Consider the following 22,118-nt stretch of genomic DNA (forward strand, 5'->3'; position numbering starts at 1 on the left):
TATTAATTGTTTTACTCTGTGGACACTGGTCAAATGTTTATAATCTTAAATGCCAACAAGTAAGGAATACTTATAACCTATTATCTCTTGTTGTTATCACCTATAACCTAATGCTAATTTAGTCAACATTTACTGAACACTATATGCCAAGCACTAAAATGGAAGCGGGAGTATAAAATCATAGGGCTATATTCTTAAGAATAAGATTTAAAGGAAACTAATGACACAATTAGACTATTACCTCTAAGAATTGGGCATTCACTTTAAAATCTGGAGGAGGAAGTCCATTTTTAATGGAAGTGTGTTTTTTTTCTTCGATACTCTTGAAAAGGTGTTTAACAGCACGAGAAATAATACCCTGTTCTTCCTCAATGATGTTAACATCAAATCCTGTTCCCATTGTGTATGTTTTGCCAGCTCCAGTCTGAATAAAAGAACAGAGAAAAATGGATGCTTGATCTTAATAACATAATCTCAAGTGACAGAAGTGAAAGTGCAATTGAATTGACACTTCTGAAAAGTTACAGCTTCTATGAAAATAATTTGGTACTTACTTGTCCATAAGCAAAAACTGTAGCATTATATCCTTCAAAACAACCTTCAATTAGTTTTTCTATACACTGAGTGTAGATCTGCTCTTGCTGGGAGTCAATGTCAAACACATAATCAAAAGTGAAAGCTTTATCTTTGCCTAGGAAGACCTGAGGTTCTCCTGGTGTGACAGATGTACAAATATGGCAACCTTCAATCCTTTCTTTGGCAAGCTGTGGCCTTATTCTGTGAGAAAAAAAATCAGGAAAACATTTTTAAAAATAAGACAAAATAAATGGAAAAAAAACTGAAGAAGTAGGATTTTGAAATTCCTAGCAAATCTTTTAAAATCACTAATGTAATCTAGTACTTACCCCTTGAGTTGAAAAGTTTAAATAAGTTAAATTATACTGTCAATTTCAATATGAGTTACTTAATCCCCCCAAAAAATCATGAACAAGAATAAAATTAATCTTAAAATTAAATATTTTTGTGGGTGAATACCTTTCCTCAACTCTATAAAAGACTCAGTTAAATAAATTAAACTACCAAAATGCTATTTGTTGTTATCTTTATTTTAGATTTCTTCTCTTTATTTCCAGAGAGAACGATATCCAAAAATGAGAAATTAAGTACATGGTATTTATCTTGATACCCTTGACTCACCTTTTTTGCAAACTCTTCACTAATGGTTCCCAAACTTATTTGACCATAAACTTCTGTTAGCTTAACATGTTTAAGCATAATCACACAACATACAATATGAATGAATATATATATTCATTTGTAAATATATGCATGTACTATATTGATTTGTCATATATTATGACATACACAAAAGCAGAATTGTGAAAATAAAGAAATTAAAAATAAAAACAGGGGCTTCCCTGGTGGCACAGTGGTTGAGAATCTGCCTGCTAATGCAGGGGACACGGGTTCAAGCCCTGGTCTGGGAGGATCCCACATGCCGTGGAGCAACTAGGCCGGTGAGCCACAACTACTGAGCCTATGCATCTCGAGCTTGTGCTCCGCAACAAGAGAGGCCGCGATAGTGAGAGGCCCGCACACCGCAATGAAGAGTGGCCCCCGCTTGCCACAACTATAGAAAGCCCTTGCACAGAAACGAAGACGCAACACAGCAAAAATAAATAAATTAATTAATAAACCCCTACCCCCAACATCTTCTTAAAAACCAAAAAAAAATAAAAAATAAATAAAAAATAAAAACAAATAAAACTTCTAATATTTTCTCTCCAAAACCACTGAATCATCATTTACATCTCCTAGGGTGTCCTTTGTCCACTTGGAAGACCACAGCACTATACCTGCCCTACACCCAACCTTCATCTACTTCAGATTCTAGGGCCTTCCTCTTTTGCCTTATCTTCCTGATTTCAAGGCCTGTTTTTCAAAAAAGGAAAGTAAATATGGTGATATGTTACTAACAGAACAAAGCAAAATCTGGCCCTATTGTACTCACTCCATAAGCAGGACCATCCTAGACATACACGTCACTGACTTAACGGTACTTAGGTTTTTTAGAGGTTCCTATTTGCCATGGAGAAGGAGAAGCAGTTTAGGGAAGAAAGCAAAGACAACCAGTAATGGAAAATATAAAACAATACAGAGAGAAAATAGAAAGGATTTTAAAGGGATCTTATTTTCTGAGATACAGAAACAGAGATCTATAGAAGTGGAACAAGTTCATCTATTTGTTAGAGATAAAGCTAAGCCTAAGTCCAGATCACTCGAGTTTTAACCCATGCCAGTTCTTCAGGGTGGAAGGTCAATGGAAGGATAGGAAAGGCAATAATGAGAAGTGACTGAATTTCTGTAACCCTGGTTATCTTAAACAACATTCTGTACTAGCAAAGAATTGTTAAGTAAAGAATATATTTATTTATGCAATTTTCCCTTCTGTGATAATGATGTTTTCCTTCCATAAAGTCTTCAACTTCATTTATTTGTTTTAATGGAATGCAATAATCAACGTGGAGCTGGCTAGGTACTTCAGAAAGAGTGATGAAGTGGCCTTTAGGAGACTTGGATGCTACTACTTCTCTCACTCCACAGATATCATGTGGTCTTCTCTCAGAGTTCCAATTTCCTCACCTGTTGACAGAAACTATCATTTCCAAGGTTCCTTTCAGATCTAACACTGAGAGAAGAACACTATATTACAAAATGGGAGGAGGAAAATAATATTTATATACTGTTATAAAGATAAAATATTATAACAAGTAAAACAAATGGGTTTCTTACAAGAAGCTACATCCATGGACTATAAAAACAGCCCATAGTAGTAAGCAGCTTTGGCCTTCTGGCTCCACATTTTCTTGATGAGTGGTCTTTCTCAAAGTTAATATTCCCTTCTTCCCAAACTTCCCTTCTCCTTTCTCACTTCATCCATTCATGGGGATAAAAATCGTAAATCCATCCTACTCAGGAAAGTCATGGGGAGAAGACCAAATCCCCCATCCTCCTTGGAAGAATCACCATCCTGTCTGTTGGCAAGCTAGAAACAAGAGAGTCAACCTCAGTTATTCCCTCTTCCCTATTCCATCCACCTAATCTATCTCTAAGAACTATTAATTTTCTTGGAAATAGCGCATCATTTTCTTTCCTTCCTCATCAAAACCACCCTAATCAAGCCACCATTATCTCTTACTTGGATTATTGCAAAAGTCTCAACACCAGTCAGCCTGCATCAAATCTTGCCCCCACCAATCTGTTCCACAGATTGCAATATCAGTGATACTTGTAAAATACGAAGTTGATCACTACCTTGCCTAAAACCCTTTAGTAATCCTTAAATCGCTCTACAATCTCCTCTTGCCATGCTCCATCTTTGCATCAAAGGACTTTAGTTAGTGATGGTGGTGGTGGTGATGGTTTATTTTTAACAAGTTTCACTAACAAAGTGTGCTCTCTCTAGCCTCTATGCCTTCAAATATGCTTTCTCTTCTCCTGGACACTCCTCCTTCTCAATTCGCAACTCCTTTTCCAGCCTGAACATCTCATGTTTTCGACCTCTGTTTAGATTTCACTCCTTTCAGAAGCTCTCATCTAACTCTGTGCATTCCACCATAAAGTCATATCTGAGCCCAGGCTGTTCTGTCTCCTGAAAGCTACCTCATTTACACCAGGATTCTGCTCTCTCCCTGATTTATAGCTGCACTGTGAAGTTTAATAAATTCCATGTAATAATAAAGAAAAACATAAAAGCAACTATCTAAATGAAAATTACAACTGTTTGAAATCAGTGCCTCATTAATTTTAAGTAAACGATTATAACCATGGGCTATTAAAATACTAAGCTAATTTATTTGGCTATTAAAATACTTTTAATTTAATTTCTACATAAAGAATAAGTACTATTTGAATTGCAGATATGACAGCCAATTTTAGAATGCCAATGTCACTCAGAACTTAATCTCCTAACCTCTAAGGAGGAGTGCATTTGAAAGACGGGTGATATGCAATCACACCATCTGCATGGGTGGGGAGACAAAGTAGCTTTGAAAACCAACAAGATGGGTGGAACCCTTTTCTACTGGATGCAGGCAAGGGCAATTTCCCAGCAGGACTAAGAAATTCCCACCTAGGAGGGGATGGTCTCTGGCACATGCAGATAATTGGAAGCTGACTACACTTCAAAGTTTAGAGATATATTCACAGTCTCAATTCCCCTTCAAAAATTCAGATTTTAAACTCTTCAAATCCTTAAATTTATACTAAAATCAAGAATTCTCAGATGAATTCTTAACCCAAGCCAATTAACCTGCTTTAATGATGTAAAGAGTTTGAAATGTACATAGTTACAAACTTCAATTTAAAAACTATAATTTGACGTTATATATAGACAAAATATAACAACCTCCTGGGAAAAAGAAGACTAAAACTAAAATCTGACATTTATTACTTTAAAAATTTAGAAATATCCTCTTTCTTAGTATTTTTATATAAAAATAAGAACATTAGGGGTAAGACAGGAATAAAGACACAGACCTACTAGAGAATGGACTTGAGGATATGGGGAGGGGGAAGGGTAAGCTGTGACAAAGTGAAAGAGCGGCATGGACATATATACACTACCAAACGTAAGGTAGATAGCTAGTGGGAAGCAGCCGCATAGCTCAGGGAGATCAGCTTGGTGCTTTGTGACCGCCTGGAGGGGTGGGATAGGGAGGATGGGAGGGAGACGCAAAAGGGAGGGGATATGGAAACATATGTATATGTATAACTGATTAAATTTGTTATAAAGCAAAAAAATAAAAAAAATAAAAAAAAAAAAAGAACATTAAACATACTCATCTAGGGCTTCCCTGGTGGCGCAGTGGTTGAGAGTCCGCCTGCCAATGCAGGGGACACGGGTTCGTACCCTAGTCCGGGAAGATCCCATGTGCAGCGGAGCGGCTAGGCCCGTGAGTCATGGCCGCTGAGCCTACGCGTCCGGAGCCTGTGCTCCGCAACGGGAGAGGCCACAACAGTAAGAGGCCCGCGTACCGCAAAAAAGAAAACAAAAAACAAACAAAAAACATACTGATCTAATCCCAACACTAAGAAATAATGAGGTTAACATTTCAGTTAACACTAAGAAATAGTAACAAAGCCTTGCAGGCTTTTAAAAATGTGTAATCATACAACTAGATATATTTGAAAGTACTTCTTAAAGAAAAACAATTATGCATAAAACTTATGTCATAAATATTCAAGATAAGATATTCTAATATTACACAGCAGTATTATATTATAAAAGCCAATAACAATGTGGGTTCTATCTACAATAGTAATTTGCTAATGGAGATTTTTTTTTTTTAAAAACGTTACAATGGAAATGGATGTAGGTAGGATGAGGCTGTTATGGAAAATAGTGACAGTTCCACGAGATAATGTGCTTTTTTCCTTAGCATAAGGTATGTAACCTTTTATCCTTTGTGGGCCATTGACCAATAGGGTGGGATCTGAAAGGGAAAACCCAAGAAGAGTCATACAGAAATAAATGTAATTTGTTATAACTAGTTTGAGAAGGTTGAAGGTTTGAAACAGAATACGATACAAACTGTCAATTATTCAGATTTAAGATAAAAGGACATGAACAAATGTTGTATCCATTTTCTGAATCTTTCCATCAGCAAAAAGCAGCCATTTTGCTTCTGTTCTCACACTCTATTGAATCTGCTTAGACAGAAGGCACCAATGACCTTTTTATTTCCAAATACAATGGACCCTTCTCAGTCTTCATCCTACCTGACACATTTGATCTTATTTACAACTTGTAGGGGAGGGAAAAACTTCTTCCCTCTATCCTTCTACATTCTCCTGTTTGGGACCTTGTTAATTAGATTGACAAGGCAGATTAACAAAATAAAAAAGTCTATTAGCTCACATACCAGGAATACACATGGGAATATTCAGTGATGAGTAAATGACAGAGTGGTTACAACTTGGATTTATATAGCATCTTAACAAAAAGAAGAAGGGGGCTTCCCTGGTGGCGCAGTGGTTGGGAGTCCGCTGCCGATGCAGGGGACACGGGTTCGTGACCCGGTCCGGGAGGATCCCACATGCCGTGCAGCGGCTGAGCCCATGAGCCATGGCCGCTGGGCCTGTGCGTCCGGAGCCTGTGCTCTGCAACGGGAGAGGCCACAACAGTGAGGGGCCCGCGTACCACAAAAAAAAAAAAAAAAGAAGAAGGACTTTGAGTTTCTAGGACAGCAAATTGTGACAATATAAATATATGTAGGAATGAATGGAAGATAGGGGCTAATTAAATAAGGTTTGCTGTGTAGGATACTTTCATGCAGTCTCTGGTAATTAACTTCTGTCCTTTCTGGTAGAGAACAGAGGCAGAATACCTTTATAAAAGCTATGGACTCTTAGCCAAATCTCTGCATCTTTTTTTTTTAATATATATATTTTTTATTAGTTTCTGCTTTATAACAAAGTGAATCAGTCATACATATACATCTGTTCCCGTATCCCTTCCCTCTTGTGTCTCCCTCCCTCCCACCCTCCCTATCCCACCCCTCCAGGCGGTCACAAACCACCGAGCTGATCTCCCTGGGCTATGTGGCTGCTTCCCACTAGCTATCTACCTTACCTTTGGTAGTGTATATATGTCCATGCCTCTCTCTCGCTTTGTCACAGCTTACCCTTCCCCCTCCCCATATCCTCAAGTCCATTCTCAAGTAGGTCTGTGTCTTTATTCCTGTTTTACCCCTAGGTTCTTCATGACATTTTTTTTCTTAAATTCCATATATATGTGTTAGCATACGGAAATTGTCTTTCTCTTTCTGACTTACTTCACTCTGTATGACAGACTCTAGGTCTATCCACCTCATTACAAATAGCTCAATTTCGTTTCTTTTTATGGCTGAGTAGCACTCCATTGTATATATGTGCCACATCTTTATCCATTCATCTGATGATGGACACTTAGGTTGTTTCCATCTCTGGGCTATTGTGAATAGAGCTGCAATGAACATTTTGGTACATGTCTCTTTTTGAATTATGGTTTTCTCAGGGTATATGCCTAGTAGTGGGATTGCTGGGTCATATGGTAGTTCTATTTGTAGTTTTTTAAGGAACCTCCATACTGTTCTCCATAGTGGCTGTACCAATTCACATTCCCACCAGCAGTGCAAGAGTGTTCCCTTTTCTCCACACCCTCTCCAGCATTTATTGTTTCTAGACTTTTTGATGATGGCCATTCTGACTGGTGTGAGATGATGTCTCATTGTAGTTTTGATATGCATTTCTCTAATGATTAATGATGTTGAGCATTCTTTCATGTGTTTCTTGGCACTCTGTATATCTTCTTTGGAGAAATGTCTATTCAGGTCTTCTGCCCATTTTTGGATTGGGTTGTTTGTTTTTCTGCTACTGAGCTGCATGAGCTGCTTATAAATTTTGGAGATTAATCCTTTGTCAGTTGCTTCATTTGCAAATATTTTCTCCCATTCTGAGGGCTGTCTTTTGGTCTTGTTTATGGTTTCCTTTGCTGTGCAAAAGCTTTGAAGTTTCATTAGGTTCCATTTGTTTATTTGTTTTTATTTCCATTTCTCTAGGAGGTGGGACCAAAAGGATCTTGCTGTGGTTTAAGGCATAGAGTGTTTGTTCTGCCTATGTTTTCCTCTAAGAGTTTCATAGTTTCTGGCCTTATATTTAGGTCTTTAATACATTTTGAGCTTATTTTTGTGTATGGTGTTAGGGAATGATCTAATCTCATACTTTTACATGTCCCTGTCCAGTTTTCCCAGCACCACTTATTGAAGAGGCTGTCCTTTCTCCACTGTACATTCTTGCCTCCTTTATCAAAGATAAGTTGACCATATGTGCGTGGGTTTATCTCTGGGCTTTCTATCCTGTTCCATTGATCTATCTTTCTGTTTTTGTGCCAGTACCACACTGTCTTGATTACTGTAGCTTTGTAGTATAGTCTGAAGTCAGGGAGTCTGATTCCTCCAGCTCCGTTTTTTGTTATCAAGACTGCTTTGGCTATTCAGGGTCTTTTGTGTTTCCAAACAAATTTTGAAATTTTTTGTTCTAGTTCTGTGAAAAATGCCAGTGGTAGTTTGATAGGGATTGCATTGAATCTGTAGATTGCTTTGGGTAGTAGAGTCATTTTCACAATGTTGATTCTTCCAATCCAGGAACATGGTATATCTCTCCAACTATTTGTATCATCTTTCATTTCTTTCATCAGTGTCTTATAATTTTCTGCATACAGGTCTTTTGTCTCCTTAGGTAGGTTTATTCCTAGATATTTTATTCTTTTTGTTGCAATGGTAAATGGGAGTGTTCTCTTGATTTCACTTTCAGGTTTTTCATCATTAGTGTACAGGAATGCCAGAGATTTCTGTGCATTAATTTTATATCTTGCTACTTTACCAAATTCATTGATTAGCTCTAGTAGTTTTCTGGTAGCATCTTTAGGATTCTCTATGTATAGTATCATGTCATCTGGAAACAGTGACAGCTTTACTTCTTCTTTTCCAATTTGGATTCCTTTTATTTCCTTTTCTTCTCTGATTGCTGTGGCTAAAACTTCCAAAACTATGTTGAATAAGAGTGGTGAGAGTGGGCAGCCTTGTCTTGTTCCTGATCTTCGTGGAAATGGTTTCAGTTTTTCACCATTGAGGACGATGTTGGCTGTGGGTTTGTCATATATGGCCTTTATTATGTTGAGGAAAGTTCCCTCTATGCCTACTTTCTGCAGGGTTTTTATCATAAATGGGTGTTGAATTTTGTCAAAAGCTTTCTCTGCATCTACTGAGATGATCATATGGTTTTTCTCCTTCAATTTGGTAATATGGTGTATCACGTTGATTGATTTGCGTATATTGAAGAATCCTTGCATTCCTGGAATAAACCCCACTTGATCATGGTGTATGATCCTTTTAATGTGCTGTTGGATTCTGTTTGCTAGTATTTTGTTGAGGATTTTTGCATCTATGTTCATCAGTGATATTGGCCTGTAGTTTTCTTTCTTTGTGACATCCTTGACTGGTTTTCGAATCAAGGTGATGGTGGCCTCGTAGAATAAGTTTGGGAGTGTTCCTCTCTCTGCTATATTTTGGAAGAGTTTGAGAAGGATAGGTGTTAGCTCTTCTCTAAATGTTTGATAGAATTCGCCTGTGAAGCCATCTGACCTGGGCTTTTGTTTGTTGGAAGATTTTTAATCACAGTTTCAATTTCAGTGCTTGTGATTGGTCTATTCATATTTTCTATTTCTTCCTGATTCAGTCTTGGCACGTTGTGCATTTCTAAGAAATTGTCCACTTCTTCCAGGTTGTCCATTTTATTGGCATAGAGTTGCTTGTAGTAATCTCTCATGATCTTTTGTATTTCTGCAGTGTCAGTTGTTACTTCTCCTTTTTCATGTCTAATTCTATTGATTTGAGTCTTCTCCCTTCTTTTCTTGATGAGTCTGGCTAATGGTTTATCAATTTTGTTTATCTTCTCAAAGAGCCAGCTTTTAGTTTTATTGATCTTTGCTATCGTTTCCTTCATTTCTTTTTCATTTATTTCTGATCTGATCTTTATGATTTCTTTCCTTCTGTTAACTTTGGGGGCTTTTTGTTCTTCTTTCTCTAATTGCTTTAGGTGTAAGCTGAGGTTGTTTATTTGAGATGTTTCCTGTTTCTTAAGGTGGGATTGTATTGCTATAAACTTCCCTCTTAGAACTGCTTTTGCTGCGTCCCATAGGTTTTGGGTCATCGTGTCTCCATTGTCATTTGTTTCTAGGTATTTTTTTATTTCCTCTTTCATTTCTTCAGTGATCACTTCGTTATTAAGTAGTCTATTGTTTAGCCTCCATGTGTTTCTATTTTTCACAGATCTTTTCCTGTAATTGATGTCTAGTCTCATAGCATTGTGGTCGGAAGAGTTACTTGATACAATTTCAATTTTCTTAAATTTACCAAGGCATGATTTGTGACCCAAGATATGATCTATCCTGGAGAATGTTCCATGAGCACTTGAGAAAAATGTGTATTCTGTTGCTTTTGGATGGAATGTCCTATAAATATCAATTAAGTCCATCTTGTTTAATGTATCATTTAAAGCTTCTGTTTCCTTATTTATTTTCATTTTGGATGATCTGTCCATTGGTGAAAGTGGGGTGTTGAAGTCCCCTACCATGAGTGTGTTACTGTCGATTTCCCCTTTTATGGCTGTTAGTATTTGCCTTATGTATTGAGGTGCTCCTATGTTGGGTTCATAAATATTTACAACTGTTATATCTTCTTCTTGGATCGATCCCTTGATCATTATGTAGTGTCCTTCTTTGTCTCTTCTAATAGTCTTTATTTTAAAGTCTATTTTGTCTGATATAAGAATTGCTACTCCAGCTTTCTTTTGATTTCCATTTGCATGGAATATCTTTTTCAACCCCCTTACTTTCAATCTGTATGTGTCTCTAGGTCTGAAGTGGGTCTCTTGTAGACAGTATATATATGGGTTTTGTTTTTGTATCCATTCAGCTAATCTGTGCCTTTTGGTGGGAGCATTTAGTCCATTTACATTTAAGGTAATTATCGATATGTATGTTCCTATTCTCATTTCCTTAACTGTTTTGGGTTCGTTATTGTAGGTATTTTCCTTCGGTTGTGTTTCTTGCCTAGAGAAGTTCCTTTAGTATTTGTTGTAAAGCTGGTTTGGTGGTGCTGAACTCTCTCAGCTTTTGCTTGTCTGTAAAGGTTTTAATTTCTCCATCAAATCTGAATGAGATCCTTGCTGGCTAGAGTAATCTTGGTTGCAGGTTTTTCTCCTTCATCACTTTAAATATGTCCTGCCACTCCTTTCTGGCCTATAGAGTTTCTGTTGAGAGATCAGCTTTTACCTGGTGGGGATTCCCTTGTGTGTTGTTGTTTTTCCCTTGCTGCTTTTAATATGTTTTCTTTGTGTTCAGTTTTTGACAGTTTGATTAATATGTGTCTTGGCGTATTTCTCCTTGGATTTATTCTGTATGGGACTCTCTGTGCCTCCTGGAATTGATTAACTATTTCCTTTCCCATATTAGGGAAGTTTTCAACTATAATCTCTTCAAATAGTTTCTCAGTCCCTTTCTTTTTCTCTTCTTCTTCTGGAACCCCTATAATTCGAATGTTGGTGTGTTTAATGTTGTCCCAGAGGTCTCTGAGACTGTCCTCAGTTCTTTTCATTCTTTTTTCTTTATTCTGCTCTGCCGCAGTTATTTCCACTATTCTATCTTCCATAAAACTTATCCATTCTTCTGCTTCTGTTATTCTGCTATTGGTCCCATCTAGAGTATTATTCATTTCATTTATTGTGTTTTTAATCACTGCTTGATTCATCTTTAGTTCTTCTAGGTCCTTGTTAACTGTTTCTTGCATTTTGTCTATTCTATTTCCAAGATTTTGGATCATCTTTACTATCATTATTCTGAATTCTTTTTCAGGTAGACTGCCTATTTCCTCTTCATTTGTTAGGTCTGCTGGGTTTTTATCTTGCTCCTTCACCTGCTGTGTGTTTTTCTGTCTTCTCATTTTGCTTATCTTACTGTGTTTGGGGTCTCCTTTTTGCAGGCTGCAGGTTCATAGTTCCCGTTGTTTTTGGTGTCTGTCCCCAGTGGCTAAGGTTGGTTCAGTGGGTTGTGTAGGCTTCCTGGTGGAGGGGACTAGTGCCTGTGTTCTGGTGGATGAGGCTCGATCTTGTCTTTCTGGTGGACAGGTCCACGTCTGGTGGTGTGTTTTGGGGTGTCTGTGGCCTTATTATATTTTTAGGCATCCTCTCTGCTAATGGGCTGGGTTGTGTTCCTGTCTTGCTAGTTGCTTGGCATAGGGTGGCCAGCACTGTAGGTTGCTGGTCGTTGAGTGAAGCTGGGTGCTGGTGTTGAGATGGAGATCTCTGGGAGATTCTCGCTGTTTGATATTATGTGGAGTTGGGAGGTCTCTTGAGGAACAGTGTCCTGAAGTTGGCTCTCCCATGTCAGAGGCACAGCACTGACTCCTGGCTGCAGCACCAAGAGCCTTTCATCCACCCGGCTCTTTTGGGGGGTCTGAGGTCTTCTGTCAGCATTTAGTAGGTGTTCTGTAGGAGTTGTTCCACGTGTAGATGAATTTCTGATGTATCTGTGGGGAGGAAGGTGATCTCAATGTCCTACTCTTCCACAATCTTCCCCCAGCTCATATCTGCTTCTTTTAATTGCCTTCAGCTCAAAACAATGCTTACGTCAAATTGGCATATTATGGGGTGGCATTTTCTGCTACCCTTCAAATACCGTATTTCTCAGCAGTTGGCTTTTGTGACATTCTTTTTTTTTTTTAACTGATTCTGATTTCTGAACTCATCTTTTCCTCTTATACCTCATATACCAAGTTGCCTTAAAATGTCAGTGTTCCCCCCCAAAAAATGTCCCGAGTATTTAGCATGGTATCTAAGATTTTCCTAATTTGGATTCTGCCTGCAATTCCACTCTCAAATCTAGCTACACTCAGCTACATCAAACCACTGATCATTTCTTTCTTTCTTTCTTTTTTTTTTTTTTTTTGCTGTACGCGGGCCTCTCACTGTTGTGGCCTCTCCTGCTGTGGAGCACAGGCTCCGGACGCGCAGGCCCAGCGGCCATGGCTCAGGGGCCCAGCTGCTCCGCGGTACGTGGGATACTCCCGGACCGGGGCACGAACCCGTGTCCCCTGCATCAGCAGGTGGGTTCTCAACCACTGCGCCACCAGGGAAGCCCCACTGATCATTTCTTGATCAACTTATATACTTTCATTCACCATGCCAATGTACTTGGTTCTCTCTCTGTTTGGAATGCTGGACTTCCACTTCTCGCATAGAAACTTCATTGCAATTCTTCAAGACCTAGCTCAAATATCTGTACATTTATAAAGCTGTCCCTTCCCCCCCCAACTTGAATTAATCTATGCAATTTGTACAAGATTTTAGAATAATAGATATCAAATTGAATTCTTATTGATCATTAGTAAATGAATTATTTGAGGACTGAGAATATATCTTATTCACCCATAAAAGTAATTCAACAAATGTTACTGACTGACTCCTATAAACTGCTCTAGTTAAAGGGGAGTAACAATCCAATACTGGGCATGTGATTATCACAATAATCTAACTTTTGCCCCATCACTTTACTTTGTTACTAGAAACTTGATCCTGAGCAACCATTTAACAATTTTATGTCTTAATTTTCTACTCTATAAAATGAATATAGGAGCCTGGATTTAATATTCCTTAAGTTCTTTCGAACTTCAAACTCTATTTTAATTATTCCCTTAGGAAAAGCAAGCCCAGACTTAAAGAGGCATTAATAAACAACCTTTTTCTTCTGTCACACCTTATATCCACCATTAGTTACACCACTCATCCACATTTCCTTATAGTGCCTATTATTCTCTCCAGTTTTTATAGGAAATGTTACTGTGGCCATAGGGACAAGGAACTTACTTTATGAAAACATTATTATGGCTCTTTGCAGTGGCAGTATCTAGTGAAGACTAGAGGTGAGTCTGAAACTAAGACCAGTAAGTTTCCTTAAACTGGGCCCTGTTATCTGTTCTCTGCCTTCATAATAACCATAACTGGATTTAGTAACTGAGTATATCAAATAAGCTACAAGGACTAGTTGCAAGATGTCCTGGAGAAGACAGAAAAATAAGATAAGTATATCTGGGGGAAAAGGGCTTCCTTTTCAGCTAGAATTTAAGTCATGATACAATAAAACTATATTTAAGGTCTAATTCTGCCACATATTATTGGAAGAAGCATCCCACCATGAGACCTGAGCATCCCTGTACATCCTTGCTGAGTATGCCAAGAATGTAAAACCCTGACTACTCTTTTCATGGATCACTTCTCAAGGTTGCATTTGCAGCAAGCAACCTTTAGGGATAATGTCTTCCACCTATCCAAGAGCTGGCTTGCTTCAGCAAAGCAATGGAAACAGTGAATAAACAATAAAAACAATGAATCCCCAAGTCCAGTGTTTCTTTTTTTTTCTTCCAGTTTCATTGAGATATAATTGACATACAGCACTGTATAGAAGTTTAAGTTGTACAGTATAATGATTTGACTTACATATATCATGAAATGATAACCACAATAGTTCAGTGAACTTCCATCATCTCATATAGATACTAAAGATATATCAATAGATATTAAAGAAATAAAAAATATATATTTTTCCATGTGATGAGAAGGTTGATGTTTCTTGATATGCCACTGCTTGCACAGCAACCATGTAATAGTTCTACCTGCATTGCCTACTTTGGATTAAGGGGGCAGGGATGGGGAAGCAGTTCAAATCAACATGAGACTCATGATGCTTACTGTACTGTGAGTAATAAAAGTCCTTTGCCTCCAACTCAGGAGTCCTGTGTCCTCTGCCACTACACATGAAACAGTGAAAGACTAGCTTGTTAACTTGTAAATAGGGTAAAATCTCAGACTCTGCACAGGTCTTAACACATACTGTGACCTTTGGCAAGTCACTCTCTTAGCCTGTTTCCTTATCTATCAAATGGTAACAGTCACTACATCCACATCACAGCATCTTGGATAAATCAGATAATGTGTGGCAATGAAAGCCAATATAGGTATAAAGTGTTGTCATTGTTGTTGCTGTTATACCACCACTTGAAAATTCTCCAAGTCGGTTCCTTCATAAGGCATGTTAATATCTTAAATCCATCTGGGCCTTCCAGCATGTTAAATAATCATGATTTACTCTTTGTCTTTCCAAACTATTGCCATATCTTTCAAAATACCCTTTGGGTATGTGGAGTCTTTAGAACAATTAAATGTAAAACTGTTATGTCAGAAATAGTATAATACAACACTGAACATTACCTAGATATATGTGTACATATACATACAAATATATATACACATTGCTATGCAGAGATAATCAAGCTGAATAATGTTATACCTCCATTTGCAATGAAGTCATAATCCCAAAGTTAACCCTTTTATAGTAATAAATAATCAAGCCTCATTACCCTGCTATTCATATCAGCACAGAGTACAATAGAAGCCAAAATGGGAATTTTTATTCTTTCAACAATTTTATCATTTTTACTATCTCCATATAGCCAGTAAGGAAATTTCATTCAGAATGGAAAAGAACCAAGTTCCTGAGTAACAGGTTCTTTTAAAAAGCAGAATTAAATTGTTATGGCATATTTTGTCCTCATACTATACTAAATTTGATTAAACGCTAGTGACGAGAATTTTGACTAATAACTAATCAATGACTTGTAGTTACTGAAGTGATGTTCCTTTAAGGAAAATAAATAAATGCATATAAATACAATTTATAACCTCCCAGGACTTGTGCAGACACCCATAATTTTTTTTAATTAGAAAAGTAGCACTAATATCATTCATTAACCTAAGTACAAAGATTCATGCAATCCAACCTACATTTCTAATTTAAACACATGCAGTTTTGTTTGTTTTCCCAGACTTTTTCATACACCCTCATCTCTCCTATCTCTCTGTTTCCTGTTTTATTAAAAGCATCACAAGACATAGCCTTTCTTTTGCTAGGGGATTGGTCAAGTTATTTTTATTTTTCCCTACAAACAAAAAAAGAATAAGACACAAAATATCTTCCTTTTTGCAGTTGGTCATTGCTAATCTCTTGCCCTGTTAGAAAACACTGCTGTCCTTAATCTACAATTTCATAAACATGACAAAATTTTCCATTACCTAAATGTCTTTGTAAACTGTCTCTTCTTTTTTTGCTTGAGTTATTCTGATCTCATCCCCACATGATTGTGGTAGTTTTCTAGTTTACTCAATAATCTGACCTGATTCCCACTTTGTGTGGCTCTTTCACGTACAGCTATCTGTAACTATCACTCTTGGCACCTTGTTAACACCTTTGTTCTTCTTACAGGACACCAATAAATCTGTTCCCTGAACAGATCTTTTGTCTTTCTTTATCTCATTTGTCAGTAGATGACCATTATATTGGACGATACATATTAGTTAGTATTCAACTTGATAACTTAATGTTAATTATATCTTACTAATTTCGTCCCTTCCATTTCTTAAAAGTTAGTGTACTTTGTCACCACAAATAAGTGGCTGAAATTTCTATCCCTTCTTTGATTCTCTCCTAGTTCATTCCAGTTAGTAGACACACATTAAGAATCTGCACTACTTTAATCCTCTACCTTCTATTCTAGAAGAGAAATCCTGACATGCTAGAGGAACTTGCTAGACCATTTGTGGCCTTGCTGAATTATTTTCCTAGAAGATCAGGCACTGCATAAATAATATGTAACACAAGTCCACAAAAAGAAATCCCCCCAAGTGGATCTTTAATTACAATGATGGTTGACGGGAAGAAACATATTTCTTCAAAACATTCAAGAAAGAAACAGAACTAGCTGCTGGACAATCATCAACAGGAAGACACTGGAACTAAACAAAAGATACTCCACGTCCAAAAACAAAGGAGAAGCCACAATGAGATGGTAGGAGGGGCGCAATCACAGTAAAATCAAATCCCATAACTGCTAGGTGGGTGACTAACAGACTGGAGAACACTTATACCACAGTAGTCCACCCACTGGAGTGAAGGTTCTGAGACCCATGTCAGGCTTCCCAACCAGGGGGTCTGGAAACAGGAGGAGGAATTCCTAGAGAATCAGACTTTTAAGGCTAATGGGATTTGATTGCAGGACTTCGACAGAACTGGGGGAAACAGAGACTCCACTCATGAAGGGCACACACAAAGTAGTGTGTGCATCGGGACCTAGGGGAAGGAGAAGTGACCCCAGGGGAGACTGAACCAGACCTACCTGCTAGTGTTGGAGGGTCTCCTGCGGGGTGGGGGGAGGGGGTGGCTGTGGCTCACTGTGGGGAAAAGGACACTGGCAGCAGAAGTTCTGGGAAGTACCCTTTGGCGTGAGCCCTCCCAGAGTCTGCCATTAGTCCCGCCAAAGAGCCCAAGTAGGCTCCAGTGTTGGGTTTCCTCAGGCCAAACAACCAACAGGGAAGGAACCCAGCCCCACCCATCAGCAGTCAAGCGGATTAAAGTTTCACTGAGCTCTGCCCACCAGGGCAACAGTCAGCTCTACCCACCACCAGACCCTCCCATCAGGAAACTTGCACAAGCCTCTTAGAGAGCCTCATCCACCAGATGGCAGACCGCAGAAGTAAGAAGAACTACAATCCTGCAGCCTGTGGGGAAAAAAAAAAACATATTCACAGAAAGATAGACAAGATGAAAAGGCAGAGGGCTATGTACCAGATGAAGGAACAAGATAAAACTCCAGAAAAACAATTAAATGAAGTGGAGATAGGCAACCTTCCACAAAAAGAATTCAGAATAATGATAGTGAAGATGATCCAGGACCTTGGAAAAACAATGGAGGCAAAAATTGAGATGATGCAAGAAATGTTTAACAAAGACCTAGAAGAATCAAAGGACAAACAAACATAGATGAACAATATAATAACTGAAATGAAAACTACACTAGAAGGAATCAATAGCAGAATAACTGAGGCAGAAGAATGGATAAGTGACCTGGAAGACAGAATGGTGGAATTCACTGTTGTGGAACAGAATAAAGAAAAAAGAATGAAGACAGCCTAAGAGACCTCTGGGACAATATTAAAGGCAACAACATTCGCTTTATAGGGGTACCAGAAGGAGAAGAGACAGAGAGAAAGGATCCGAGAAAAGATTTGAAGAGATTATAGTAAAAAACTTCCTTAACATGGGAACTGAAATAGCCACCCAAGTCCAGGAAGAGGAGAGAGCCCCATACAGGATAAACCCAAGGAGAAACATGCCAAGACACATAGTAATCAAACTTGCAAAAATTAAAGGCAAAGAAAAAGTATTGAAACCAGCAAGGGAAAAATGACAAATAACATACAAGGGAACTCCCATAAGGTTAATAGCTGATTTCTCAGCAAAAACTCTACAAGCCAGAAGGGAGTGGCATGATATACTTAAAGTGAGGAAAGGGAAGAACCTACAACCAAGATTACTCTACCCGGCATCTCATTCAGATTTGAACAGAGAAAGCAAAAGCTTTACAGACAAGCAAAAGCTAAGAGAACTCAGCACCACCAAACCAGCTCTACAACAAATGCTAAAGGAATTTCTCTAAATGGGAAACACAAGAGAAGAAAAAACCTATAAAAACAAACCCAAAACAATTTCGAAAATGGTCATAGGGACATACATTAGATAATTACCTTAAACGTGAATGGATTAAATGCTCCAACCAAAAGACACAGCCTTGCTGAATGGATACAAAAACAAGAACCATATACATGCTGTCTACAAGAGACCCACTCAGACCTAGGGACACATACAGACTGCAGGTGAGGGCATGGGAAAAGATATTCCATGCAAATGGAAATCAAAAGAAAGCTGGAGTAGCAATACTCATATCAGATAAAAGACTTTAAAATAAACAATGTTACAAGAAACAAGGAAGGACACTACATAATGATCAAGGGATCAATCCAAGAAGAAGATATAGCACTTATAAATATATATGCACCCAACATAGGAGCACCTCAATACATAAGGCAACTGTTAACAGCTATAAAAGAGGAAATTGACAGTAACACAGTAATAGTGGGGGATTTTAGCAACTCCCTTACACCAATGGACAGATCATCCAAACAGAAAATTAATAAGGAAACACAAGCTTTAAATGACACAATAAACCACATAGATTTAATTGATATTTATAGGACATTCATCCAAAAACAGCAGATTACACTTTCTTCTCAACTGCTCAAGGAACATTCTCCAGGATAGATCACTACTTGGGTAACAAATCAAGCCTCACTAAATTTAAGAAAATTGAAATCATATCAAGCATCTTTTCTGACCACAATGCTATGAGATTAGAAATCAATTACAGGGAGAAAAACATAAAACACACAAACACATGGAGGCTAAACAATACATTACTATATAACCAAGAGATCACTGAAGAAATCAAAGAGGAAATCAAAAAAATACCTAGAGACAAATGACAATGAAAACACAACAATCTAAAACCTATGGGATGCGGGAAAAGTAGTTCTAAGAGGGAAGTTTGTAGCTATACAAGCCTACCTCAAGAAACAAGAAAAATCTCAAATAAACAATCTAACCCTACACCTAAAGGAACTAGAGAAAGAAGAACAAACAAAACACAAAGTTAGCAGAAGGAAAGAAATCATAAAGATCAGAGCAGAAATCAATGAAATAGAAACAAAGAAAACAATAGCAAAGATCAATAAAACTAAAAGCTGGTTCTTTGGGAAGATAAACAAAATTGATAAACCATTAGGCAGACACATCAAGAAAAAGAGAGAGAGGACTCAAATCAATAAAATTAGAAATGAAAAAGGACAAGTTACAACAGACACCGCAGAAATACAAAGCATCCTAAAAGACTACTACAAGCAACTCTATGCCAATAAAATGGACAACCTGGAAGAAATGGACAAATTCTTAGAAAGGTATAACTTTCCAAGAATGAAACAGGAAGAAATAGAAAATATGAACAGACCAATCACAAGTAATGAAATTGAAACTGTGATTAAAAATCTTCCAACAAACAAAAGTCCAGGACAGATGGCTTCACAGGTGAATTCTATCAAACATTTAGAGAAGAGCTAACACCCATCCTTCTCAAACTCTTCCAAAAAATTGCAGAGGAAGGAACACTCTATGAGGCCACCATCACCCTGATACCAAAATCAGACAAAGATACTACAAAAAAGGAAAATTCCAGACCAATATCACTAATGGATATAGATGCAAAAATTCTCAACAAAATACTAGCAAACAGAATCCAACAGCACATTAAAAGGATCATACACCATAATCAAGTGGGATTTATCCCAGGGATGTAAGGATCCTTCAGTATATGCAAATCAATCAATGTGATACACCATATTAACAAACTGAAGAGTAAAAACCATATGATCATCTCAATAGATGCAGAAAAAGCTTTTCACAAAATTCAAAACCCATTATGATAAAAAATCTCCAGAAAGTGGGCATACAGGGAACCTACCTCAACATAATAAAGGTCATATACGACAAACCCACAGCAAACATCTTCTCAATGGTGAAAAACTGAAAGCATTTCCTCTAAGATCAGGAAGATGACAAGGATGTTCACTCTCACCACTATTATTCAACACAGTTTTGGAAGTCCTAGCCATGGCAATCAGAGAAGAAAAAGAAATAAAAGAAATACAAATTGGAAAAGAAGAAGTAAAACTGTCACTGTTTGCAGATGACATGATACTATACCTAGAGAATCCTAAAGATGCCACCAGAAAACTGCTAGAGTTAATCAATGAATTTGGTAAAAATGCAGGATACAAAATTAATGTACAGAAATCTCTTGCATTCCTATACACTAATGATGAAAAATCTGAAAGAGAAATTAAGGAAACACTCCCATTTACCATTACAACAAAAAGGATAAAATACCTAGGAATAAACCTACCTAGGGAGACAAAAGACCTGTATGCAGAAAACTATAAGACACTGATGAAAGAAATTAAAGATGATACCAACAGATGGAGAGATATACCATGTTCTTGGATTGGAAGAATCAATATTGTGAAAATGACTATACTACCCAAAGCAATCTACAGATTCAATGCAATCCCTATCAAATTACCAATGGCATTTTTTACAGAACTAGAACAAAAAATATTAAAATTTGTATGGAGACACAAAAGAACCCGAATAGCGAAAGAGGTCTTGAGGGAAAAAAACGGAGATGGAGGAATCAGACTCCCTGACTTCAGACTATACTACAAAGCTACAGTAATCAAGACAATATGGTAGTGGCACAAAAACAAAAACATAGATCAATGGAACAAGATAGGAAGCCCAGAGATAAACCCATGCACCTATGGTCAACTAATCTATGACAAAGGAGGCAAGGATATACAATGGAGAAAAGACAGTCTCTTCAATAAGTGGTGCTGGGAAAACTGGACAGCTACATGTAAAAGAATGAAATTAGAACACTCCCTAACCATACACAAAAATAAACTCAAAATGGCTTAGAGACCTAAATGTAAGACTGGACACTATAAAACTCTTAGAGAAAAACAGAGGAAGAACGCGCTTTGACATAAATCACAGCAACATCTTTTTTGATCCACCTCCTAGAGTAATGGAAATAAAAACAAAAATAAACAAATGGGACCTAATGAAACTTAAAAGCTTTTGCACATCAAAGGAAACCATAAACAAGATGAAAATACAACCCTCAGAATGGGAAAAGATATTTGCAAATGAATCAACAAAGGATTAATCTCCAAAATATATAAACAGCTCATGCAGCTCAATATTAAAAAACAAACAACCCAATCAAAAAATGGGAAGAAGACCTAAATAGACATTTCTCCAAGGAAGACATACAGATGGTCAAGAAGCACATGAAAAGCTGATCAACATCACTTATTATTAGAGAAATGCAAATCAAAACTACAGTGAGGTATCACCTCACACCAGTCAAATGGGCATCATCAGAAAATCTACAGACAACAAACGCTGGAGAGGGTGTGGAGAAAAGGGAACCCTCTTGCACTGTTGGTGGGAATGTAAATTGATACAGCCACTATGGAGAACAGTATGGAGGTTTCTTAAAAAACCAAAAATAAAATTACCATATGATCCAGCAATCCCACTACTGGGCATATACCCAGAGAAAACCATAATTCAAAAAGACACATGCACCCCAATGTTCATTGCAGCACTATTTACAATAGCCAGGTCATGGCAGCAACCTACATGCCCATCGACAGACAAATGGATAAATAAGATGTGGTACATATATACAATGGAATATTACTCAGCCATAGAAAGGGACAAAATTGGGTCATTTGTTGAGACGTGGATGGATCTAGAGACTGTCATACAAAGTGAAGTAAGTCAGAAAGAGGAAAACAAATATTGTATATTAACGCATGTATGTGGAACCTAGAAAAATGGTACAGATGAACTGGTTTGCAGGGCAGAAGTTGAGGCACAGACGTAGAGAACAAATGCATGGACACCAAGGGGGGAAATCTGTGGGGGTGGGGTGGGGATGATGGTGTGATGAATT

General features: G+C 37.7%; 1 protein-coding gene across 4 annotated transcripts in view; it reads right to left on the reverse strand.

Annotated features, from left to right (window-relative positions):
• KIF21A (kinesin family member 21A) overlaps positions 1-22,118 on the reverse strand; it is a 165,165-nt gene that overhangs the window by 77,076 nt on the left and 65,971 nt on the right. For all 4 annotated transcript variants that reach the window (XM_082634700.1, XM_082634701.1, XM_082634699.1 and 1 more), the window contains exons 2-3: positions 555-777; positions 242-424 (exon numbers count right to left, since the gene is read on the reverse strand). In XM_082634700.1, the coding sequence (XP_082490826.1) occupies positions 242-424; positions 555-777 (406 nt within the window). The remainder of the gene's footprint in view (positions 1-241; positions 425-554; positions 778-22,118) is intronic.

Source organism: Mesoplodon mirus, assembly GCF_964341445.2.
Source record: "Mesoplodon mirus genome assembly, chromosome: 11".
In the NCBI taxonomy this organism is placed as follows: domain Eukaryota; kingdom Metazoa; phylum Chordata; class Mammalia; order Artiodactyla; family Ziphiidae; genus Mesoplodon; species Mesoplodon mirus.